General features: G+C 37.0%; 2 protein-coding genes across 4 annotated transcripts in view; both read right to left on the reverse strand.

Moving 5' to 3' along the window:
• The window catches only part of LOC149069172 (transducin beta-like protein 2), a 29,971-nt gene extending 16,757 nt beyond the window's left edge, over positions 1-13,214 (reverse strand). The window contains exons 1-2 of one of the 3 annotated variants that reach the window (XM_089250450.1): positions 12,940-13,106; positions 3,783-8,244 (exon numbers count right to left, since the gene is read on the reverse strand). In XM_089250450.1, the coding sequence (XP_089106576.1) occupies positions 6,147-8,129 (1,983 nt within the window). In that variant the 5' untranslated portion in view covers positions 8,130-8,244; positions 12,940-13,106 and the 3' untranslated portion in view covers positions 3,783-6,146. Of the gene's footprint in view, positions 1-3,782; positions 8,245-12,939 lie in introns of those variants that run through there. The other 2 variants (XR_016195106.1, XM_089250451.1) reach the window with 2 other exon arrangements.
• A 3,657-nt stretch (positions 13,215-16,871) lies between these two features.
• Positions 16,872-25,716, reverse strand: part of spen (spen family transcriptional repressor split ends) — a 170,149-nt gene continuing 161,304 nt past the window's right edge. Inside the window, exons 15-16 of the mRNA XM_089251300.1 lie at positions 25,091-25,249; positions 16,872-23,404 (exon numbers count right to left, since the gene is read on the reverse strand). Of these exons, the coding sequence (XP_089107426.1) occupies positions 23,273-23,404; positions 25,091-25,249 (291 nt within the window). The 3' untranslated portion in view covers positions 16,872-23,272. The remainder of the gene's footprint in view (positions 23,405-25,090; positions 25,250-25,716) is intronic.

Here is a 25,716-nt window from a genome sequence, read left to right on the forward strand (position 1 = left end):
TCAAGTATTACATAAGCAGATTTTCAGCCATTTTTTACCCCTCCCCCAGCAGCTTAGAATATTTCATATCTTCAAAAAGGGATGGTTGATGACGTAAGCAAACTTCAAACCCCCATCCCCCCCACTTGTCATCAAATCCGAAATCCCCTCCCCCCTCAATGCTGACGTAATACTTGAATGACCCTTAACCTAAAATGTAAAAATTTTAGTTAATTGCGTCATTGATGTAACACCTGTATTTCAGCTGGTGGTCACTCATTTGAGCATTTGTTGTGAAGTTTTCGATAATAAAGATTCTTTGTTCTTTATTACTCATCTTTACTGTGTTCTACATTTTCGCCATGCAGGCACACTCTCACATCTCGCCCACTGTGCTTTCTGACTCCACTTACCCCTGCACCACTTGGGCACTTATTACTTTCCCTGAAGTAAGGCGAGAGGTTTTCTTTGCATACCCTCAGAAAAAAAATAAAAATTCTTATTTCGGGAGTGTTGCTTTTTTTTGCCAGAGGTGATTTCACCACAGGAATTGGTATTCAGTGTTGTTTGTGCATCCTATTTTCTTCATTTCTGAATGGAAGAGGCAACACCCTTCCCACTTCAGTACATGGCATTAGCTGTTGGTGAGCAAACAATACTATTCTTAAAATGGACACTGAAGATTCATTTTTTTCCAGAGTGATTTTGTGGACTTTTTTTTTTCTAATATTATACTGGAGCAAGCTAAGCCATGGTGAAGATACCATCTGCCCAGCTTGTGGGCAACTCAGATTCTTGCATTCTGGGAATTTTGATAGCAATTGGTCAAAGCTTATAAAAATGGGTGAGGGAAAAACAAGATATACTGCATGTTTCAGAGTGGAAAAAAAATGGAAAATAATTGTGGAAATCTGAAAAGGAGGACAAAAGGGTGAATTTTCTGAAACGTAGGACGCTGCTTAAAATGTTATCAAAAAGGAGGACATCTGGTAAGTCTATCACTCTATCTATATTACTCTACGAGAGTCACTTCCCTAAAATGCTTTGTAACATGTGTTTCAACAGGGGTTAGACATTCGATTTTCTAGCAAAATCAGGGATCCAACCAGCTGATAAACCTCAAAAGTGAAAATTTGCACGTTCATGCTTCTGGCACGAGGGGACGATATGTTCCTGTGTGTAATCAACAGATCATACATTAAAAAACATATGAATATTTTTCAAACTATAAGTGAAGTGTAATGACTACTACTAAACAACACATGCACCTCGTCCATATTTCTCTGTGGAACTTCTAAGGAATTGGTACATGTTGGAATGTGTGTATGTATATAGTGTACTTTTCATGAAGTTTTTTTCAGTGTGCGGCGGCTCACCAAAGATTGTGGCCAACAGTCGCCAAGTGCGGGGACTGCACGAGAGGATTTTTGTGACTCGACACAGACCTGAAGCTAATGCTGATTCAACATGTTATGTTCTCGATGATACAATAAAAGCAGATAAGTTACAAGTGTAATGTTTCTTATGTGTATTGCTGCCATCTGAAATCAGTTTTTTTAAAGTATGAGTTTTTTCTCAAGTCATAGTGAGTAAAGTGTAATGAATAAATAATTATACCGTTGTAGGCCTGTTGCTCTCTGTGATGAGACTTTTTTACGGGGAGATCGGATCACATTCATGCCTCAAAGTTGGGAACCACAGAAAAGTGTAATGACTAAATATCGGTATCGCTGTATGTCTGTTTCTATCTCCGGTGAGACTTAATGGGAGATTTACCCACATTTGTACCTCAAAATTACAAATCACAGAAAACCAACTTCAAATGACCCACCACTGTGCGGTTAATGGTGCTTGAACCTGTATCTTCATGATGAGCGGGGGGGGGCTCCTAGACATTGGCGTATGCAAAGGGGGTTTAGGGGGTCCTAACCCCCCCCCCAAGCTTAGATTATAGTGTTATTTTCCAAGAAAAACATACCCCCCCCAAGCTTAGATTATAGTGTTATTTTCCAAGAAAAACATACCCCCCCCCCTCCTACAGAGGAAAAAAATTTAAACCCCCCCCCTTCTCGAGAAAATTCTGCATACGCCTATGATCCTAGAGATGCCAGTCTGTCACTACGACCACACAGCGGCTTAAATAAATCAAAAATTATGCAGTCATCTAATCAGTCTCCTGTATCCAAAAGAAAAAGAGAAGTGTCCTCTAGTGTTTTGTGTGTGCATTGAATGCATTTATTTTGTTAAATACATCAATGCCACTCATTAGTAAAGTAATAAAATTTCATAATTTCTAGCAGAAATTTCCTTTGTTCACAATTTTGTGTGTTCATGTACTCAAGACCTAGAATTTGTCTGCTTGCTAACCAGGGCCATCTTAACAGCATCATGGGCTCCCGGGCCAAGTGATTTTTCTGAGGCCCTACCTTTCAAATTCTCGAAAAAGTCAACTACTTCTTGTTTTTTTTTGAGGGGCCCTCTTCTCTTGAGGCCCCTGGGCCATGCCCAGGTGGACCCATGTCTTAAGACGGCACTGTTACTAACTGTATAATTATTTTTTGCTCAGTCAAAAGCTTGGTATGTGGTAAAATAATGACTCACAACATCATCCAGCAGGGTTTCTAGGCTGAGATTTCTGTTGGGGGGCCACTAGGGCCTCTCTGTGTAGTGAATTTATGGTGTGAAGAAACAAAAAAATGATAAGCATTGTTTTGGGCCCCAGGCTTGAGCTTTCTGTCCATGAGTAAAATCATGAAAAATAAAGTTCCTTTCATCGTGCAAACCAGTGAATGTAATGCAGTAAAAGTGCAAAGATCCATAGAAATACTAAATGAATTGAATAACATACGATGATGAGCTAATTCAAAAGTGTACCTTTGAATGGTACCAAATGGGTACTGGAGAATATAGAAAATCTGTGAATAATCAAAAACATTTAACTTATGTTTTTTAGGCTCTTCTTTTATATCTACTTTGTGCGGCAGAAATGGTATAGAGGACATTAAGCATTCAAGTCGAGTGGCAGAAATGAAATGGGATGCCCAGTGACTCTCTGCAATGTTTTGTGAATGAATATTATAGTGTCCGTTATATGTTTCTTCATGTCAGTAAATTCATTATAGTATGTGAAAAGGCTGCTTCCACCAATTTTTCTACATCAATTCTATACTACATTCTATACTAAAATCGATCACTATATCTTCAATTATTATCCAGGACTATTGGCTGCTAAGCTATTTCCCTGCACGATAAGACAAACATCTTTTCTTGTTACCATCAGAGGGTTTGTAAAAACTTCCTTAAAAAAAGAATTTCCCACTATTCTCCCATTCACGACGTACAACGTCATTTCGAAAACAGAGGTAAAAGACTTTTTGCCCCACAAGAAATTCCTTAGGGATTGTATATATATATAATGTTACTCATTTATTCACACTTATATAATTTTCAATTTTTTTTTTGCTTGAAAACAATTTAAAGAGTCACCATATATACAGTCAATGCTCGTTATAACAGTCCGTTATAGCGACCAATGTGACAGATCCCAAATATTTTCACATTTCTACCATATTATTTTTGACCAATATGAAGACTGGTAAACATCATTCAATCCATTACAATAAGCAAACCTCAACTCTGTCCCGTTTTCTTTTTTGCAAAGAAATGGACAAAAGCCATCGTTGAATGAGTTTGACCTACTTGAATGAGTCTGGGGGGGGGGGGGTCATTATAACGAGCATCCACTGCAATAAGTATTAATGAGCTCTTTGGTATAAGCAATATAAAAGATACAAATATAATTTGAATATAATTTTTTTTATTCAAATTCAAACATGCAGATCAATATCAACAGACATGTCAAAATAGGGGAAAAAATAAATTACTCAACAAATGAAAAAGAACAACCACAATATTCCACAGCATGCAAACGAGACAGGAAACCAATTTTTTGCTAGTTTCAAACACAGCATAAATCACTACCTAACCATTTTAAAGAACAAAATAGTAGGCCTACAGTAAAACCTCTCATTTGCGGACACCGGTGGGACCAAAAAAAAAATGCCAGTAAAAGAAGGGTGGTCGTTAATGAGTTTGAAATGCATACTTTTATTTGGATGTAAAAAAAAAATGACCACATCTGACATTGGTGTCCGTTAACATGGGTTTCACTGTATGAATGCAAATTACAGAGATTTGAATCTCATTTTGAACAAGAGACATACAAATATAATATCACATCAAGAAACTTCCTCAGGTTACAAAAAATTTCTCACAAAAACGCAAACCATTTTTTTGAACGAATACGCTACAAGTAAAAAAATGCAGCGTTTAACATAAAAGCAATAGAGTGCTTTGGGCGGTAAGGACACAATTGATTAAAGCAGTGGTTCTCAAACTGGCTCCATATTACAGTTCTGGGATATTTTTAGGGGGAGCAATGGGTGAAAATTGAATGTAACAGGAACCATGGCAGGTTATTAAGGGGTCACAAAGCATTATTAATAAGTTTGGATATGAATAAATGAAGATCACGAGTAAAATAGTCAGGGGACAGTCTAGACTTTATGGTCTTTGATGCCAATTTTTATATTACTGTATTATCTGATAACTATTATTTTTATTTGACCATGAAGCAGCTATGCGATGCCATGTGCATATTGACATGGAAACTAATTTAACTAAATGCGAATCATGCTATAAAAATTTTAATCTTGTAATATTAGCTTTCCTTACATACATATTGTAAACCAGTATTTCTCAACTACCGCGCCCTGACATTCATACCAGGCCACAAATGATCAGCCATTTAATTTTTTGAATACAATTTTCATTAATTTCTGTTGGTCTTGTGTTTGACTGAGCCTTCCACTAACAAAAATGAATGAAATCGCGCCGTGGGCTTGCCAAGGTTGAGAACCACTGACAATACAGCAATGGCTTATTTATCGCATTCACCACCTTTGACGATTATGCATTATGACCTACAAATGTGATAAAGTTTGCTCATATACTTCAAATTCATCGAACTTACCGAAACGGCCGGTAATTATTCATAATAACCATATAGGCCCTATAACATATACAGCATAACCACTCTTTGTGAAGGGGGGAATGGCACAGCTCCATCCCACTGAACATGGGAATTATTCTTATCATAATAATAATGCATATCAGCCTGCAACATGGCTCAAAAAGTATTATGTATTTATAATTTCTTCTCAACCCATTTCATTCCCATTTCCTTAAATGAACTAACTCCGCCATTTTTTCAGGCTAGCGTCATTCTAAAATTTATTTTCCTCCTTATCTTGTCAACAACACATTGTTAATTTTTAGCTGGGCGATGATTGATCAGTGATGAAATTCCCCCAAAAAGAAATTTTTCTACCTGTCCCACATGATTTTAAGAATTCAACAATTGTATCGTACTTGCATTCAGAGCTGGATTCTTGATGGGTGATTCTTGTATGGGTGATCAGTTATTAAGAATAAGGTAGTATGCCCCTCTTTGTGGTCCCGGGATATTCTAAGGGAGCCACACGCATAAAAAAGGGGAAAAAACTAAAATCAGTTCGGCTGATGCCAGGAGAGTGAATATCGCAGTATGCCAAAGATGATGAAACGCACAACCAGTTGTCAGTCAAGTTCTGTTTTTTATAGAGGAATCTGTTTTGGAGTAGAAAAAAAAAATCGTCTGTCTGTCAAGAGCTGCATAATTTTTGGTATCCGGGATGGGATCATCTGGCAAGTCCAATATTTATTTTTAACCCGCAAAGCATATGCCGTAAATGACAAGTGCAGTTAATGTTTTGTGATTTTTCCGCTAAAATCGGGAGAACATTCTGGACAGTTTGGCGGGTCTAGACTACATTCCAATTCAATAAGTACAAAGGGTCTCACTCCTGGATAAAAGTAGGAGCCCTGGATAAGACGGGGGCGGGGGGGGGGGGGGGGGGGACACGCAAGAAAATATGGTCTGAACGGGACCACTGGCTCAAAAAAGGTTGAGAGAGATACTAATCTACATTGTTCAATTATAAAATAAAAAAAGCACCTCCTTGATAGATAATTTACCAAAAACTGGTTCTTGTTTATGACTGATTCAGCGAATAATACAATTTGAATTTTACGCTCGGCCTGGCTACATAATGGTTCTCAGAAAATAATTATTTTTTCAGTGGAAATAATGTTTTCTCAGTTGTCACAATCGTATAATATAGATCGGTTTGATCGCACAATATCATGTCACTCGAATACTGCAACAGCCACTTGAATGTCCTGGGCAAGCAATTCACGTAGAGCTTAGCATTCTTCCTATTGGTGGCAATAAGCCAATATTGTGGGAACAAACGTACAGTTTCTTTTACACTATCATCTGAACCAGTATCTTGGTCAACGTTCACAGAAAAGCACCCCAAGCTTTTCAGCCTTGTGAATAATTCAGCGCATGCATCAAAAACGATTCCGGTTTTCTTGCTGAAGTATTCCGCCGAATACACGGCAGAACAGGAAGAAAAGTCTTCAAGCAAATGTTGAAACTGTAAGTTGGATGCCGAAAAAGAAGAGTTCTGCTGAGAGGATGTGGTGATTCCAGCCTTGCGACTGACTTCAGACATGCACGGGAAGCTCGTAGGGTAAGAGGAGAATGACGCTGGTGATGCACTGGAAACAACTTTAGAAAAAACTGTCCTCAAAGAATTTCTGTACTCCTTGGTGTTGCATTTTTGAACTGACTTTGCCTCGCTCTTGGGACACCACTTACTCACCGTAGAGTAGTAATACGACGAAAGACTTCCAACATCTGTGGCGTGACCCAAATTCAAATAGGATAAGTGCTGGTGCTTCAGAAATTCAGACCTCGTCCTAAGTAAGGAATACCATTTTTCCCACTCAAAGAGTTTAAACTTGCTGGGCCCTCTTAGATTGTTAATCTGTCTGACGATTTTACTGTGGTCGAACTCTATCTCGTCATTCATACCGAAAACTAATTTCAAAGCAATCAGTATATAAGCCATCGCCTGTATTTCATATGCCTCTATGCCAATTATGCCCCGGAAATTTGAGGCACTTGAAGATAAACCAGGATCCCAAGACATCGCCGGTGGCACCATCGATAAAAGGATCCGGATGTAGCAAGCGAGATCTTTGGGCAGATTCAGATCTTTTAGAAAACGGGAAGCAATTGGAAGCAGAGGAGGGTGCTTCAACCTAGGAAGACATATCACTCTGGCCATTTTCGAGCTCATGTAGATGAGATCTCTCATCTTTGGGATACTGTTCCTAACAAACATTTCTCGGTCGTAACAACAAAGTTCCATGTCTTCCGGCAGGCAACGGACTGCATCCATGTATGGTATCTGACCTTCATGGGCGAAACGAATGATATCGCTCAAGAGGATCTGTTCTTCGAGATACAACAAACCCAGATAACAAAAGCATAGAGTTTTTGGTAGAGTCATCCACAAGGTACTAATCTTAGATACTCTTCTCTTTCCTTTGAACTGTTGTGGCAACTTCTGACGCGGAAACGAAACAGAGTTATCGAGCTCGTTCACTGTCACCAATGAAGACTCTTCCTTAGAAGGCACTGCTTCTACACTGGTGTCTACATCCATATCTACAGGTAAGAAATCACTGTTTTCGTAAAAATCAAAGTAATTCTCATTGCTGTCGTCCAGACTGCTTCGTTTCTTCATTTTCGTTTCAAAATTTTCACCACATAATATTCGTAAATCCCTTATTCTGGGAGAATAATCTATAGAAGGCGCCCATCCGTATTCCGAACTCTCCGCTTTGAAGCAAATGTTAGACTTGCGGAGATAAGCCGCCCACATCTGCAACACAATGTCGGCGAGCTTTTCCGAAGCTCCCATCTCGATCAGTGACTTTACCTGGCAATGCAAGATGATGTTGAAAGCCTCATGCGTCAACCAAGTCCTTTTCTGTTCTTTCACTTGCTCAACTTTTTTCTTGCTCTTCTGTTGCGAAGACCTGATTTCAGAGGTCACAGGGGGAGCAAGACCTCCAAACGTTTCCTCAGACTTTTCTTGCGTGTAAAGCTCTGCGAACTGCGTACCACACTCGCGACAGTAGAATAAAGCATCATTGATATCAGTGTCCTCGCATCCGCACACATGACAGGACCGCATGTTTCAAAGTTCAATAAAACTCCAATGCTATCGGTAATTATACTATAAACAAATCTCATACAACTTGAATGGTTTATCTCTTTACAAGCAGCTCAAGTTGTTTCCTTTGTTTCCACTAAGAACAAAATTAATGAGGGAAAAATCAAAATGAGTTCACATAAAATAAAAAAAATATATATATCATAAGAAAACGCCGCTTATAACGACTTTTTTATTTTGCTCCCTCAAAACTGAAGTCCCCTTAAAAAATTTTCATTTATTAAGAAAAACCCCAGAAGAAACTTGATTATTCTCAACACCCTCGCTTATCCAGAACCTTTAACATAGCCGTAAGTTTTATAATTTTTTGACTAAGCAATGAGGAAATTATCGCCAAAAAAAAACCTAGGAAACTCTCCTACCATTGTCACACACACTCTCCAAACAGTCACAAAATTGACCTACATAGAGTCCCCGGCAGCTTAAGCGAAATACGAGTTGATTTAGAATTTGTAGGACAAACTTTAAGGAGTGATAGAACACGTACAGGTGTCTGTCCAGACTTTTTTTTGTAGGGTCCTGGTTTAAGTGAAAATTTTTCTTATTTTTGTGAAAGCGTTCATTAATTTTGTGAAAAAAAAGTAATTTTGTAAGAAGCGAAATGATCTAGTCAGTTTACCACAAAAGAAATGAAATGTCAAGTTCGCAGTTCCATTAACATATATTTTGTGAAGGGTCTGTTTTTCAGATCTGGAATTTCGTAGAGGGTCGTGAAAACAGACCCACATTTTGGCTGGACAGACCCCTGAAGTACCTGAACAAACATTTTTAGTCATGAAACATGCAGAACAAAAGTTTGAGCCACAAACTTGGTAATAAAAATAGGGCCGTAACTAGGCTGGGGTGACTGGGGCACTGTTCCTGAGCCCCAAGCTGAATTGGGGGGGGGGGGGGGCTCATACAGAAGTTGGCATTTGTTTTGCATAATAATAACCCTTTCAAGAGAAGCCCCAAGAAAAAGTCTACGCCCCCCCCCAAGAAGGCACACTACGGCCCTGAATAAAACCACATGGTGACACATTAATGATGCCAATTGTGGCAATAAGTGTGGAACTTACTTTTGGGTCAATGGCACAATACTAATTACAACGTCATTACTTATCAGTAGTGATTTTTGCAGCTACATTCAAACTCACACAACTAATGATGTTTTGATGATCCTTTGGCTTTGATATCCCACGGACTTGAGTGTATTTCACAGTCTCCAGCATCAACAAGACTATTATCGATGCCTTAAAGCAGCGGTTCTCAATCAGGGGCTCCGCAGCCGCTCAAGAAAAATAAAGTTAATCAATAAATTTGATTTTAAAAAAAAGACCTAAAGGGTTGTCATATAAATTGTGTACTAAAAAGAGCACCTCGAGTCAAACAGGGCTCCGCCATAGAAATTGTTTACTAAAAAGGGCACCTAGAGTAAGAACAGGCTCAGCGCCATAGAAATTTGCTTACTAAAAAGGCACCTCTCTCAAGTCAAACAGATCTCTGCCACAGAAATTATACACTGAAACAGGCTCTGCGAGTCAGAAAAGGTTGAGAATCACTGCCTCGAAGAAACCCAAAATTGACCTAGCGGTTGTGCCAGTGGGTTCACGAGGCATGGAATTCGGTGCTTCCACCAAAATCATCAAATCCCTTAGAAAGTTTTGTACCAGTAACACGATAGGCGGAACAGAAGACTACATCCCCTTTGAAGGTAACGACGGTGATGACAGTAAAATTTGAAGATTAAAACAAAGATGCCACACTATATTGGCTGTCAATGTAGAGCTCAGAGAAAACCAGAAAAAATATATTTTAGTGTTCAATACCAGTGTAATCGCTTTTGACAAATGAAGCACTCATTTGTAGCTCTTTGCTGAGCATTGTAAATATTGTTTATGCTTCTGCATGCACTAAAAATATAGAAAACAATTGAATGCAGCCAATTCTCAATATATGGTATACCGTTTTGTCACCAAATTTTCATATGCGCCAACATAATTCTTCCAGGTCTTAAAATGTACATGGCACCACTGCACCCGCTTTTCTTGTCCAGCTTATTGTTGCCATTTCATTTTGCTTATCCGTTCTGCTCAAAGCTGGCTTTGCTTTTTCTGCTATTTCCTGGTTTTTTTCAGCGTTATCGTTGATCGTGTAAAGATATTAATTAGAGCCATTATTGACTTCTGTATAAAAAGATGGGTCTTTTTTTTTTTATTTCCACATGTTGATGTTGCCACACCAATCATTTTTTGGTATTTGAGCAATAACCCTAGCCCCAATGCGGGTTTGGCGATAAAAAAGTAGCCAAATCGCGGTATACCGTATATTGGGGATTTACCTTGAATGCTATTGCATAGCATCAGAATCACCAAACCTAGAATAAGCCTGTGTATCCAACCTGCTTTGTAATGCAAACTGTTGTTTCCCCTATACAGGTGCACGATAATTTCGAATGAGAAATGTTAGTTACTGTCCAAAACGATGAAAATTAAATACAAAATTATTTTTCCATCCAGACAGAAGTTTTTAATGACTATTCTACTTGTTGAACCCTCAAACTAAGCAAATGCAAACTAAAGCCAGGTTTTCCTAGGAGCAGGTTTCTACACCACATATAGCGTAAAAACGCTTATTGGTAAAGACATGAATTTAAGGTTTTTAACCAATCAGCATTTTCACGCTGCACACAGAGCCGAAATTCTACTCTTAGGAAAACCCGGCTTAATAAACCAAATGGTCAGCATACTAGCCTCCCAAATAACCTTAAAAATGATACAATTTCTGCTTTGACAGAATCATTAATTGCGATCTACAACATTTGCACAATTTGACAATATATCTATGATTCCCGGCTCAATTAAAATCAACTATCTACACGAATTTTGTTGATACAATTTGGTAGTAAAAGTAGGACAAAGCTAGGAAGTAGGAAATTTTATCAAAGTAGGAGTTTCCTACTTCTTGGTAAAAGTAGTCTTACAAGAAAGTAAGACATTTTACCGAAGAGTGGAAGCTCTACGTTTTGCATATTTTTATGATAAATGGGTTTTTCAAGGGTTTTTTCTCTAACCCCTACAATCGAAATTGCATTAAATACATAGGTTTATCAATGTATTTCTCTTTAGATTGTATATCACAATGCGATAACGTCATTAGAAAGCATTGTTTGAAAGTACCCACGTGAGGTACATAGTTTTTTGCCTTCCAGTCACCAAAGGTACACAAGTGGGCTTTCAGCTTCAAAAGCCAGTATCAAGGAAGAACCGTGTAGTTCGCATGCTGACACTTGTCGATGCCCCACAATTAGAATACGTGCGGATTTGAGACAGTGTTACAAGTCTATCACACGAAACAATTCTTGTCTCATTCCTTCAGGATCTTTTCCATCCGCACGATTGTCAGAGATTAGATGTTTTCCAGACTCTTTATATTAACGCTCTTGCGATGGTTCTGCACAAAAAGGTTTAATTTTCTATAAGCTTGGTCAAGGCCAACTTAACGACTTTTCTTTCGCATCAGGTCAATTCACGATAGCCAACATAGAACACGTTCACTTACACAAAAAAAAAAACAATTTGTTACATGAATCAACCAAAAATGCAGCGATATTCAAAATATATGGAGAAATAAGAAAACAAAATTACACAAAAAAAATTGAATTAACGAAACACGTGTTTATTAAGTGATGGTATTAATAAGTAAATTGATATGTGGTTAATATTAACATAGTTGAGAAACGGTTGCCAAAACTAACAAATATTAATTCAGCTGTCAGGTTTGCCAACTTCAGCACAAAAAAGTAAAAAAAGTTGCCATGTTGGCGCTGATCACGCTTATGGGAAATTAACCCATGAAAATCCAAATTTCATCTCTACATCAGAAATGCTGTAACCACCTCACAAGTGCAGACTACTTGGCCATGGTCAAAGTCACTTAAATCACGAAAACCTGACGTTTTAACAGCAGAAATCGATCCATCAACAGCAAGCACAGATCCAGAACGATGGGGCAGGAGAGGCAAATTTTGTAAGTTCATTTGATCATCCTATATATTTCAGGACAGACACATTTTCCCATACTATTCGGCCCTTAGGAGGTGCAGCAATTCCTATCGTCCCGTTCTGTATAAGCACCTACGCGAAGGCAGGCATCTTCAGCTACGAATAGAGCAGAGGCGGGAATCTTCAAATTCCAATGGAGCGAAACTAGACATCTTCAGCTGTGATTGGAGCAGAACCAGACATCTTCAGCTGCTGAGAATGAAGCCCAGTCAAAAATCTTCAGCTGCTGAGAATGAAGCCAAGCTTCGAATGGAGCGAAGACAAATAAAACCAAACTATCTTCAGGTGCAAATGGACTGGGGGCAAGAACCTTCAGCTGCAAATGGAGCGGAAGCAGGTGGATCCAGGGCAATGTGTCGGAGAAGCGACTTATTGTGTAGGTGCATCAGATCATCCCCTATTTCACGAGATAGGCAAATTTCCCTTATATTATACAGCTCTTGGAAAGGGGCGATTCCCCCTCCTCTGTACCAGGTTTCTCTGGCACGTCAGTGTACTTTGCTACTTTCCCCCCCCCCCCGCAGTTTATAAGTTATTCATAGGTAATAGGAAAAACTTTTAAGGCTCTTCTTTTATATAAAACCCATGGGGCCCCCACCCCATGAGGGAAACGAATCTCATTATTTATTGTTTTTAATACTATGTTTACTAAAGCGGGCACCCCCCCCCCTTCCCAGGAAAGATAAGGGGGCGCCCTCTAATAATAATATATATAACAACGAGCTCACCTTCATTTACATGCTCTTCTTCGACGGGGAACTTGTTGCCTCGATCGCATAGTTTAAATATCAAATATATAACGATCCCTGCAACGACGGCAGTTACTAATACTTCTGAGTAAATAGCGTCCATGACTCCCGTCGTTTAAAAACCTACACGTGTCTAACCGGCACTCGAGTTTTTATCTTCTTTCCATACAAAATAATATACATAATTCTCGTGACCAAAGAAATATATATAGTACAGTACTGCAGACGTTTTGGAAAACAATGAGAGACATTTCCGAAATTGCTTACGAGAATTTTCCTTTTTTTAGAAATAAAAAAAAAAATTGTTTTCTTCCCCCCCCAACTTTTTCATTAATGGTTTCCCCCCCCCCCCCCGTATTTTTACGAATTGTGGATGAAGATAACTTTCACCAATTATAAATTAACATTAAGATGATTATGACTACTACTACTACTAAACCATAAATGCACCTCGTCCACATTCCTCTGCGGAATTTCTAACGAATTGGTACGTGCTGGAATGTGCGTGTACGTGTTGTGAACCTAACGTGAAATTTGTTACTCTGTAATGCTTGTTGTGTGTAGTGATGCATCAATTTTTTAAACTATTAGTGAAGTATGATGATTGTTATATCGTTGTAGGCGTGTTGCCCCTCTGTGGTGAGGCTTTTAACGATGAGGAGATCGGCCCGCACTCACGTCTCGAAGTTCGGAACCACAAAAAACCAACTTCAGCCGACCACCACTATACGGCGACGATGAGTTCGAACCCAGGCCTTCGTGGTTCTTAACTTTGAGGAGCGAATGCGAGATAATTATGACTATATAAACATATTTTTTATGTTAAACGTGTTTTTTTTCAAAATCGAAATGAAGCTTTTTTTTGGATAACGTGATATTTTCCTCCTTTAGGCAAAAAAGTTGAGGGACATACTAACGAAGAAATATAAAACTATTGAGGAAATCTGTATACAGGGTGATTATAAAAAAACTATCCCGACATATGGGCCCCTAACTATCATACCATTCACAGAAACTGAATGAAATTTTGGCATAAGGTATTTTGATGTATGCCCTCAAGAATGATATGGAAAACAACAGTGTCACTCTAACAGTTACAGTGAGAAAATTTCGAAAATATCAAATGGCAACACCAAGTTTTTTGTATTGGAATGTGATCTCCAATGTGAAAAACCCTAAATAGCGTTCGAACGGCAACTGTAGCATGAAAATCACCGGCGGTAGATAGGCTAAAAGTGAGGACAACCAATAAGGACAGAGAAGCAGCATAAAATAAAGCATTTTATTGTGTTTCACAAATTCTCCACATGACCTTGTGGAGGACTAATCAGGCTGGGATCTCAGCCGAAGAAACGGTGTGACGAATGAAACGAACATTAATGCTCTGGTGCACGGCAAAGTCCTTTTTACTTGCCTAGCTCCGGGGATTTTCGTGCTACAGGTGCCATTCCAACGCTATTTAGTGTTTTTCAGTATGGAGATCGCATTCCAATACAAAAAACTTGGTGTTGCCATTTGATATTTTCGAAATTTTCTCACTGTAACCGTAACTGTTAGAGTGACACTGTTGTTTTCCATATCATTCTTGAACGCATACCTCAAAATACCTTATGCCAAAATTTCATTCAGTTTCTGTGAATGGTATGATAGTTAGGGGCCCATATGTCGGGATAGTTTTTTTATAATCACCCCGTACTATATATAAAAAAGATCTACGCTGTGCACAAATGGTAATACGTACAGTCGAATCGCATAAAAACGAACTCCAAGGGAATAAAGAAATTACTTCGTTACAAATGAAATTTCGTTATATAGGGTTTCCAGATTTTACGAATCTTAACATTCGTTAAAAAATTTCGTTACAGCAGAATTTGATTCTAAGGAAAAAATAACTTATTTACGTTCTATATCAGGGGGTTCCCAACCTCCTTCCCCTCCCGGACCCCCACTCCAATGCGACTTATCTTCCCGCATCCCCTTGGATAATAAGTTTTTTACCTGTCAGAAAATTCAGGGTTTTTTTCTGAAATTGATTACACTAATTATCCAACAATTAATTTTTATGAATTCTTTTACTTATTGCTTAATGTCTTTTCGGCTATGGCTAATATTTAGTTTTGGCTTCATTTTTTTAAAAATTAATTAAAAAACGAAATTAAAAAAAAAAATTTTAGATTTGGAAAAAAAGATTAATTGAGAGAATAGTTCTTCACTTATTAAATTCGAGCCGCAATAACTATAAATTAATGTTTTTTTGACACGACTGAATTTTTGATGTTTTTCCTGAGTCATCTGTGTTCACGACACAGTATCAAATCTAAGAACAACATGCTAACAACACGAGATATCAGTGTAAACAAACCATGAAAAAGAGTTTTAAGTAAATAACAGCATTTCTTTCTCAACCGAAATGGAACACAAATACGATCACTAATCGAAAAAGAAACCTTTTCAACGCAAAATTCGTACGACACATTTCTGTGAGGCGTCAGAATGATTGATTGGTGTGATTTATACATTTTTTTAGGAATCGAAAAATTCAATTTTTATCGTTTTAATTTTCCTGAAAATAATTATTCGACATGTAATTTTTTTCCCCATCTCGCACCCCTAAAAATACTCTCCCGCACCCCGGTTGGGAGCCACTGGTCTGGTCTTTTTTATATGGGGTCCTAAAACTGCTATTCGAATTTGCAATTCCCACCTTGGTCCGATTTTTCAAAATCAAAAATGTTGAGCGAGTAGATGGAGATATGCTGTACTTCAGTGCCATAATATTATTATTTATTTTTATGCTTGACAAAATATAAAGTTTATAATTATATCAATCAATGTTTTAATGCATGCACATCCAACTCAAAAGTAGGTTCCGCTTACTGCTTAATATTCAATTCTCCCGACTTCTCATCTACAAACTCACGGTTTCCGAAACTGAATTCTATTTTTAAAATTGTTGACAGTGACCTGAAAACTTCACTAAAATCTCGCATCACTTGATTGAAATCGACACTTAATATTGATTTCGATGACGATCATTCTGTGCACGTACATCAGTGTTGGTATTTATGAGAAAGCCTAATACACTTGAACTCATTGCGATTTACAGTAGCACTCAATTTATCACACTAGACCACGAGATGTTTCTCAACACCAATTTTTCTTCACTGGAAAGTATGAAACAATTTTTGTTCCAAGGTCCTCAAGAATGTAGGGATCATAAAGAAAATTTTGTTATTACAACTAGTGTCGGCGCTTTTGATTCGACCGGAGGCACCCATAACGATCATAATTCGACTGCTTCACGAGTATTATATAAAGACGAAATGAAACGCTTGCGAAATCGTCTCATCGTTATAATTTGCGCTGTGTCAATGGCGTACACAAGGGGGGTCCCCCCACCGAGCTAAGATTAGTGTTATTTTACCGTAACCCCCTCAGAAGCGAAAATTCTGCTAACGCCTATGCTCTGTGACACAGTAGATCTTAGTTCATCACCATGCAACTGAAGAAAAACAGCAAACCCATAACCTCAGTGTTTCTCAATCACCGGCCGTGTGAATGTGAGAAAGATTTGCAGTTTCATTTCCTCCAAGTTGTGTGTATGCCCGGGCCTTTCACTTAGGCAAGAGAGATTTACAGGGCCGCGGGGCTCCAAAGATTGGAAACAAATTGCTATAGATCTGATATTTGCTTACTTCTAACATGGATGATAGAAAAGCAGATCATAACACACATATCAAATCTAGGTTTCGTAAAGTGAAAATCTACCACGGCCCACTTCTTCGTGACGTGAAACGGCCTTTACAGCAACAGTTAGACAGGGTAAGAGTACGTAGAAACAAAAGTAATGGTAAGAAAAATCGAAATGAGTCACTTATGAAACAAAAAACACAAAGAAAAACTAGATGAAGTCATTTCTGATAGCTGTTTATTTGACTTTTACGAATAACTTAGCTCACTGTTCCAAATGTTTCACAGGGAAACCATTTTTATTTTTTATGTAATTACACTCGCAGCCCATTTCGAAATATTTACAATAACAGGACTGCTTTGAAGACACAAAATATATAGACACATGGATTTTTTTTTTTTCAATTTTTTATTTTCACATCAAAAATAGATCAGCTGAACATGGTGAAAATCACAATGAAAGAAGTGAAAATATCCTGCAGATTTTTCTTTTTTTTTTTAAATATCATTTGCAGTGATGGCGTTTGAGCAAACATGGGAAACAGATGCAATGAATTTTTTTTTTTTTTGTCTCTGTACAAAAATCAAAATAGTTTTAAAAACAAAAATCGAGTTTAATATCAATTTTTAAATCTGCTCTTTCTCGAGTTATCCTTAATTATCAATACCTCTTAACATTGATTCTCAATCGGTTTTAACTGTTGGCAGGGACTTCGAGACACTTAAAACGCGCGTGAACCATTTTCAAGTTATTAACCATATACATTAGGGTAGAATTTTTTTTTTCTCTGAAACTGCTATATAACCCGTAAAAGTTGCCTCCTTTAATAAGAACAACAACGTGTAAAAAAAGTTTAAAATCGGTTGACATCTTCTGGTCATGAAGCACCCCAGAGCAGAATGTTTTGCATTATTCTGCAATGGGCCCTCGATTGAATGGAAATTTTCTGCAGTAAAAACTCCCATAATAATGTTTCCTACATTTTTTTAAAAAATTCCTCCAGATTGTACCGCAGTAGCACTGATTGTTTGGCATATTCTGCTTTGGGGGCGCCGCGTGTTTTAAGTTTAAAGAGAGAAATTGAACATTTTACTTAATTATAACATTATTTAAAATTTCACGATAGACACGCTGTAGTTTGTAATGTTTATTTAATGGTTCAATGTAATAAATTAAAACGTCCTTAATATTTTAAAACGTGAATATTGACCTAATTTTTGTTTCATTACGCAGTTCGCTTGTTCCTGAGCGGTGCGTAGTGGTCCAAATCACGGAATTATCACGGGGAAAAACAAAAACAGTTTGCGTATCAGGAAAAAAAAACATCAATATGTACAGAAATGTCTAATACAACAGGTGTTTATTTCGTGATATTTGTTTACATTGGGAAGTTAAAGTAAAGTGATAACTTACCCAAATGGGATTTTGTTGGAATGTGGTGAAAACTTGACTTTCTTAGCTTATTACTCGGTCGTTTGAGTGAAACCACAAAATTATTTTTCCTATATTCGTTTTTAGGTTTCTTTTCTTTCCAATTCTTTGTTTCCCAGCTTTTTTGTAGAATAAATTGTTTCTGAAAATGGTGCTTGAAGCTTTATTTTTGAGTAGTTTTAAGTATAAAAAGTGACAAGGAAAAAGTCTATTTTTGTCCCGCAGCGAGACCTTGTTTCAGATATTTTATATGTTGTGAGTGAATGCTACAAGTAATCGGGTGTGAGGGCACTGTCACTAACAGCGGATGGAAGAATGGTGTCATTCGTCAGCTAGAGAACTGCACGTGGGAAGACCACTGCAGTTGAGCATGTCTACATTGCACTTCAATGAACTACTTTTCAGCCATATTTTTTCAGCATACAGATGGCGCAACCACAGGGCCAAAATCTTTTTCTGGGTCCATTGGACAACAGCTTACTGGGTGTGAGAAGCTCCTGTAGTGGAATACAAATCTGTAGATTGTTTGATTCTTACAAGTAGACAGAAAGATGCCAAGCAAAGACCAGCAGTATTTATAATACACATCCAAAGCAATGAAGTCAAGATATTGTCCAGAGCATTTGCCAATTCAAGATCCTGGCCAAAGAAAAATTTTAAAAGCAAGACAATCCGCCTCTAAAGGAAAAACTAGACACTTCGAACCACCTTAGATAACTTTCAAGCTACCGATTACACTGAACTTAATGGAGAATACTTGCCTGTTGTATCCTCCCCAAATGTCTCTCTCTCACCAAAAGAAATATTAACTCATCAATTCTGAGACACCAACTCCAACAGAGACATAAAAGTTTCCCTGACACACAGACAGTCAAGGGATGTGTAAAACTTTCTATAGAGGCCTGAATCAAATAAAGTATGTGCACATGAAGATGGGGTGGCTACATCAGATCTACGCTGTTATCAAGATCAATTATGTCCGATTTCTCACAAGTCCAGGGCCATAACTAGGCTGGGGCAACTGGGGCACTGCCCCAGGCAGAGTTGGGGCCCACAAAAAACTTACACTTACTTTGCATAATAATAACCCTTTCAAGGGAGACCAAAAGGTCTGCTCCAGGGACCAGAGAAGGCATGCTACGGTCCTGCATAAGGCTGGTATTACACTATAAAACTTTGTTGATAAAAATTCTTTTATAAAACTTGAAAAATGTAACCAATAAACACATCTGTTACATTCGAGCGAACTTAACTGATCCGCCTATTGGTTGCATTTTTCAAGTTTTATAAACAAACTTTTATAGTGTAATCCCGGCCTAAGTCAGACGTTAGATGTGTGCACTTGGGAAAGAAACACAAGTAACAATGAATCCAAGTCAATTTTGGTAATTAGTAGGGCTAAGATTTTTGTCCTACAAACTTCTAAAAATGTATATTTATGCCTTTAAAAATCTGCAAATGCCCGAAATTTTTCATTCCCATCTCAGATAACATCAGTTTAAGCAAAATAATATGATAATGAAAGTGTTCACTTACAGTCTAGACCAGTGTTTCTTAACCGCCGGGCCACGAGTGAATAGCTATTTTCTTTTCCCTCGTTCATTTTCTGTTGGTTGTGTGTTTGACTGGGCTTTCAACTCACAAAAATGAATGAAACCGGGCCATGGGCTTGCAAAAGTTGAGAACCACTGGTCTAAACTATTTTAAACCGTTACTTATTGCATGAACAAAAATTCATTTTACTAACCACTAGGAGCATCAGGGAATCAATGACACAGCTTTCTTTCTTTAAACAGCTACGTTTTCCCCACAAATTCAGCATTAGCATGCTGTTATCTACCAGTAAGCATTTAGCAAAATACAGTTGCCATTCCATTTTACTAAGGTAACCAGATTCCAAAACTAAAAAAGGAGGATGCCTGCACGTGCACCTTTAATAACGTCACTTTTCAAGTTTTCACAACAAATATCGCCGCTATTTGACTATTAAAACCAGCCACAACAAATTTTCTAACATAGCAACTTAAAAAAACAAAAAATTGAAACATTTCTGGGAATTGAAAAAGCTATAAGCTAATACGTGTTGAGGGGAAAAAACCAACAAAAAAAACTCATGTCAATGAAAATGTGATTCAACGCAAAAAAAAAACCCTTCAGAAAAAAAGAATCCTGGAAACCTGAAAAGGAGGGCAAAAGGACGAATTTTCTAAAACATAGGAAAATGCTTAAAATGGCAGCAAAAAGGATGTCTTGTAACCCTGGATTTTACGAATCCCCCCCAATTTACAAGTTTTTATGAATTAATTTTCTACTCCTAAATAATATACCATTCCTTTAAATGTCTTTCCCATTAATTTATGAACTATTTTTCATGTCTGTATGGGTTTGTAAAAATGAGTGGTGACTGTATTTAGTTTTAGGAAAGCTATTGTTTGATAAAACATTCAAAATTTCTCACAAACACTAAGAAGTTTCCCCACATGTACCAATTTTGCAAAAAGAATATCGAGAATTTCTCACGAGTTAACATCACTGATTCAGATGATTAATTTACTTACAGCCATGCACCAGTGTCCAAGGAGGAATAGGACTTCTATGCTCTAGGGGTGAATGTTGTTGCTGATTGGTTGGAAAACCCGAAATTATGGTTTTTCGGCCAATCAGCGGCAGTATTTCATTTTTAGTGCATAAAAATTCTAGCCCCTAAATGATACAATTTACATTCACCGCTCTTTCGCATGATTTTTTAAATCCTTGTGAAGATTATCAGTCGGTGATCATATTTCTGTTCTTCGGCAGGGGTTTGATCCTTTGATAAATTGTCAGATGGCCCAGGTTAATGAGGAGGGAGTATTGATGTATGCCCCCCCCCCAGCAAAGATTATAGTGCTATTTTTCAGGAAAAAGTAAAAACTCCCTCAGAAGGGAAAAAAATCTGAAACCCCCTCGAGAAAATTCTGCATACGCCTATGGGAGGGAGTGATATGTTTTGGGGGGTTTCCTGAATAATGGGGGAAGAAGAAAGAGCTCTCGTCAGAGGTAGGAACTGAAAAAAAACCCAGTCTGAAGCATAGTTGGCATAGCGGGGAAAAAAATTTATCTTTTATCAAAGTTATGAAATATGTAAAATATGCCCAAAAATAAAAAATATACACAGACATAGAAATCTAAGCCCTTGTAATTAGTTTTAAAACAATGTAAATTACATACACCCCTACTTTGGATGGGTAGGGCATGGGTGGAACTAAAGACGCAGCCTCCTTCTTATGGCGAGTAAGTCTTTTGGATCTGGAAAAACGGGCAAGAGAAAATTGAATCTTGCAAACATTTGGTCAATAATTTCAAATGTACCGCGTGACCGGTAAACAATGAAATATCATATTTTTATTTTATTGAACCGTAAAATAAGCATAACAAATTATAGCGTGTCAATCGTGAAATTTTAAATATAAAAAAAAATTGAGAAAAATGTTCAACGTTGTCAATTTTTATGAACTTCAAGTATGATTGATGACTGGAAGAAGTCAAATGCTTTGAATTTTTCAACATCATTTTTCTTCTCATTAAAGACAACTTTTCCCATGTTATAAAGGTTTGAAAAAAAAAACACTTTTCTTCGATCCACCCTAATATACACGTGATCAGCCATTCACAAAAGAGCAGTTATTAATTAAAATCTTTCTATATATATATATTTTTTAAACAACGTGTGTTACATTAAATGGAAATTATCAGGGGCGATTATTTTATACAATTGGGCTCTTTTTTTTCACAGTTTTTATTAATGCAGCAATTTTTTTTTAATTTTACATAAATTACACGTTGATATTCAACTTACTTCTCTTATTCGGACTGTGTATGTATCACTACTAGATTAAACCCCCCTCCCTTCCCATGATTCCTCTCTATTTCGATATTATATGATAAATTTACAAGTATGCCCAACAACACGGTTATGTACAATATGTACATTCGCATGAAAATGTTGGAGAATGATCAAAACAAAATCGAAAAGATGGTGAATGACAAAAAAAAACTGACATTTGCGATGAATGAACGAGTGACATTTGTTTTTTTTTATCCCTTTTATACACTGCAGTTTCATTTTCGTCAATGAAAGAACACTAAATCACAAAGTTTACTTCTGTACATTTACATATTTATATCAACAAGTCTTTCGCTACATTGTGATGCAGCGACCTTAGTCTATCTATTTACATATTTCCAAAAAAAAAGAAAAAAAAAACATCTGTATCACTTTAAAGGTGGAATAAACGATCGTGTTAAAAGCTTGTCCCAAGGGGAGAAACTGACCCTTATAATTTCAACAACAATATATATTTATATATATAAATGATTTTTTTATGTGTATATTTATATTTACTTATTTATACTATGTACATCATGGGGCGTCCGCATGCCAAAATTTACAATTTCACACAAAGACAGACATATACATATACGCAACAGTTTCCAACACAGTAGCACTGCTGAAAATTTGCGATTTATAAACATCAACAATGCTTGTACTGGAAGATATTCTATTCTTCCGACCGTTTTTTTTATTATACACACATTGCAGTTTTAGTTGTTTTTGAGCATTTTAGTATCTTTATATATATATTTTTATCAGGACTTCGTATATATATATACACATATGTATCGTATGTATTAACAGGTACACAGCTTCATGAATAGTTGCACAGCTGGTTTAAGCTCTTCCACTAAACACAACAAGGGCAGGATTCATTAGTTCCGATTCAGTTTTTTGATCTGCTATGCTGTGCCGTTTTCTAATGGGGGGAAAAATAAAAGGATTTTTCCGAAGAAAGGAAAATAAGAACATATAATACAGAACACACACACACATTCAGAGAGAACCCTTTACGCTTCTTTGGTAACACTTCACATGACTGGGCTGATCATGCACATATAGTAACTTTTTTTTTTAAATTCCCACTTCCGTAAAATCATCATATTTGACCTGGAGATTCTGGAGAGATAACTTCTTATTATATCGTATCCAGACCTGGTAGCGATGCGATGGTGAATCGCGAGCCTTTGAATAGGCTGGAGGAGATCCTCGAATTGCAGCGAGTGTAGCAAATGCATGCATGCACGTTTGGCTTGCAAGACTTCACCTCCATATCAAAAATATAAAATTCACAACCTCTTGAAATAACTGACTTTTCACACTGTTGCGATTATGATTGCTAGATGCGTTATGTCCGCAATGATGTCTGATAACTTGGGTGCCACTGTTTTCAGATTATCTTCAGAGAAGTCACAGGATGGTGGAAAGATATGAATCACATACGCAGGCTAAAAAAAAAAAAAAAAAAAAAATTACTTTCATGATAGTGAATAAAAAATGAGAGATACAGAAATAGTACCAGCTTTATACACATCCTGCTTCCTTTATATACCATACATACTAGTGTTCATGCATAAACCACAACCCACCCACCACTCACTTAAGGACAATCAAAATGCTAAAACCAGTTTATAACCAGACCCTGAAAATGAAAAAAGAAAAAGAGGCAAGCTGTATCATAGACATGGGTGTAAGTTTTGACGTGAATATGTTTTTGGTGCCTTGTATTGCATGGTAGGAACTGACATAATGAAATTATGTTGTATAAATGATTATCATCGGCTTTGTCTTTGTAAGAGCTAATGTTGTCTGTTTTCGTAGTGAACTGCTTGAAACATAGCGGAAAATAATTAGTTACGAATCAGGGAAGCGGACCTGGTGCTCAGGCAGGAAGAGATCCTGGAACTGCAGTGATATCATTATATGCACCTTTGCAATATGCATCTGACGATACCATTGCTTTTGACTTGAATTGAGCATTTCCTGAGGTATGAGAGTTTAAAGAACTTCACACAATTTTTTACAAATGCCCCCCCCCCCCCAAATATTGTCAGATGATTTTAAAAAACGTATTCACATAAAAAAAAAAAAGTGTGCAGTAATAACTGTAGACATCTGGTGAACATTCCACCAGGGAATTTCTAATAAATTGGTTAATACCAGAACGTGTGTTTTGAGTATGCACACGTCCTCTAATAAATTTATGTTGTTAGATTTGTGCTTGTTTCATTTTCTAGTGGTGCAGCCATTTTTATTCATATTTTAAAATGAAAATGATAGAAGCCTGAACTTTCGTGTTCTGTAAGAATAGTGTTAATAGCCAGTCCACTTTGTGCTGAGAGAAATAGTGTCTCACTGCCTCGTGACTACTACTAAACCACACATGCACCTCATCTATAAACCTCTATGGAACTTCTAACAAATGAGTGCATATTGGAATGTGTGTATTGTGAGCCGAACATGAAATTCGTTCCAAGTAATGCTTGTTATAGGATTGCCATCTATTTTTAAACTATGAGTGAAATATAGTGATTGAATATTTGTACCATTGTACACCCATTGCTTTTTGTGACGAACCACCTTGTGAAAGGCTGTATCGAATAAAATATGCACAAATGAAAGTCTCGGGTAAATGCTTTGAAGGTTGGTGTGTCCACTGCCATATTTGACTACTGTGAATCTGGGATTGGGCACCCTGCTAGAATAATATAATTTTTAATTTAATTTTTTGTAATATATAATTTTTGAACAAAATTACTTCTCTGCTTATATGCAAGTATATATATACAGAAAATGTTTTTGTAACTTGTTTCGGTCAACAATGGCTCTTGATGATAAAATATAAATGTATACAGTTGAATCTTGTTTTAACGAATACAGTTATAGCAAAAATCTCGTTTTCACGAACACTTTTCTAATCCCACAAATAAGTTCGCCTAAGAACAATGCTAGTGAACCTGGAATTCCTTTATAGCAAAGTGATTCCCCCGGTCTCTTGGCATTCGTTATAACAGGATTCGACTGTAGTACGATTGGGAAAATTTTAAAAATTCTACAATTTTTTTTTTTACAGATCTGTGCTTTAAAAAGCAGCAAAGACCATGATATAGGCTTTTCTCCTTCCAACTACATACCTGATTGTAACCTGGAGCTGCTGCATTTACAATGCCCGCTGCACCTTTTTCATTCAGATATTTTATAAAACCTTCTTTGAGATTCCCAGACTGTTTTTCAACGTCTATAGCATCCTTGCCACAGGGGAATGCAATTAATATGCAATGCTCATTCGTTTCCTGAAATAAAAAAAGGGGGAAATCTGTTATATGTTTACTCATAACTTGTGTGTAAATCTGAAAAATTAAGGAAAAAATTCATAGCAGCGGGGGAACTGTAATAAGTGAAAACTTGAGGATAAAGTTAAGTTTGCGTAGATGTTATAAGCTTTCCCATTCAATTATAAAAAACACTTTTTACCAAAGTAGTAAAATTTGATTTTGTAAATTGTAGACAGCAAATTAAAATAATACAGAGTCAAATAAAATGAAAAAAAAAACCCCTATTTTCAAGTAGAAACACAAAGATCTACAGAATAGAGCCCAATAAGAAAGAACAACTTTCGGTTATTGATTGCTCAATGTAGGATGGTTGGAGAGAGGCGTGGGAAAATAGAAAATAATAGAGAAAATCATTCTGGATCAAGTTTTCACCATTTCAAAAAACTATACCTAACTTTCTGAGAGAATTGGTTGTTTAGTAAACA

The sequence above is a fragment of the Pholcus phalangioides genome, unplaced genomic scaffold, assembly GCF_987345545.1.
Source record: "Pholcus phalangioides strain wild (caught in Gottingen) unplaced genomic scaffold, Ppha-v1.0 ptg000024l_1, whole genome shotgun sequence".
NCBI classification, from domain to species: Eukaryota; Metazoa; Arthropoda; class Arachnida; order Araneae; family Pholcidae; genus Pholcus; species Pholcus phalangioides.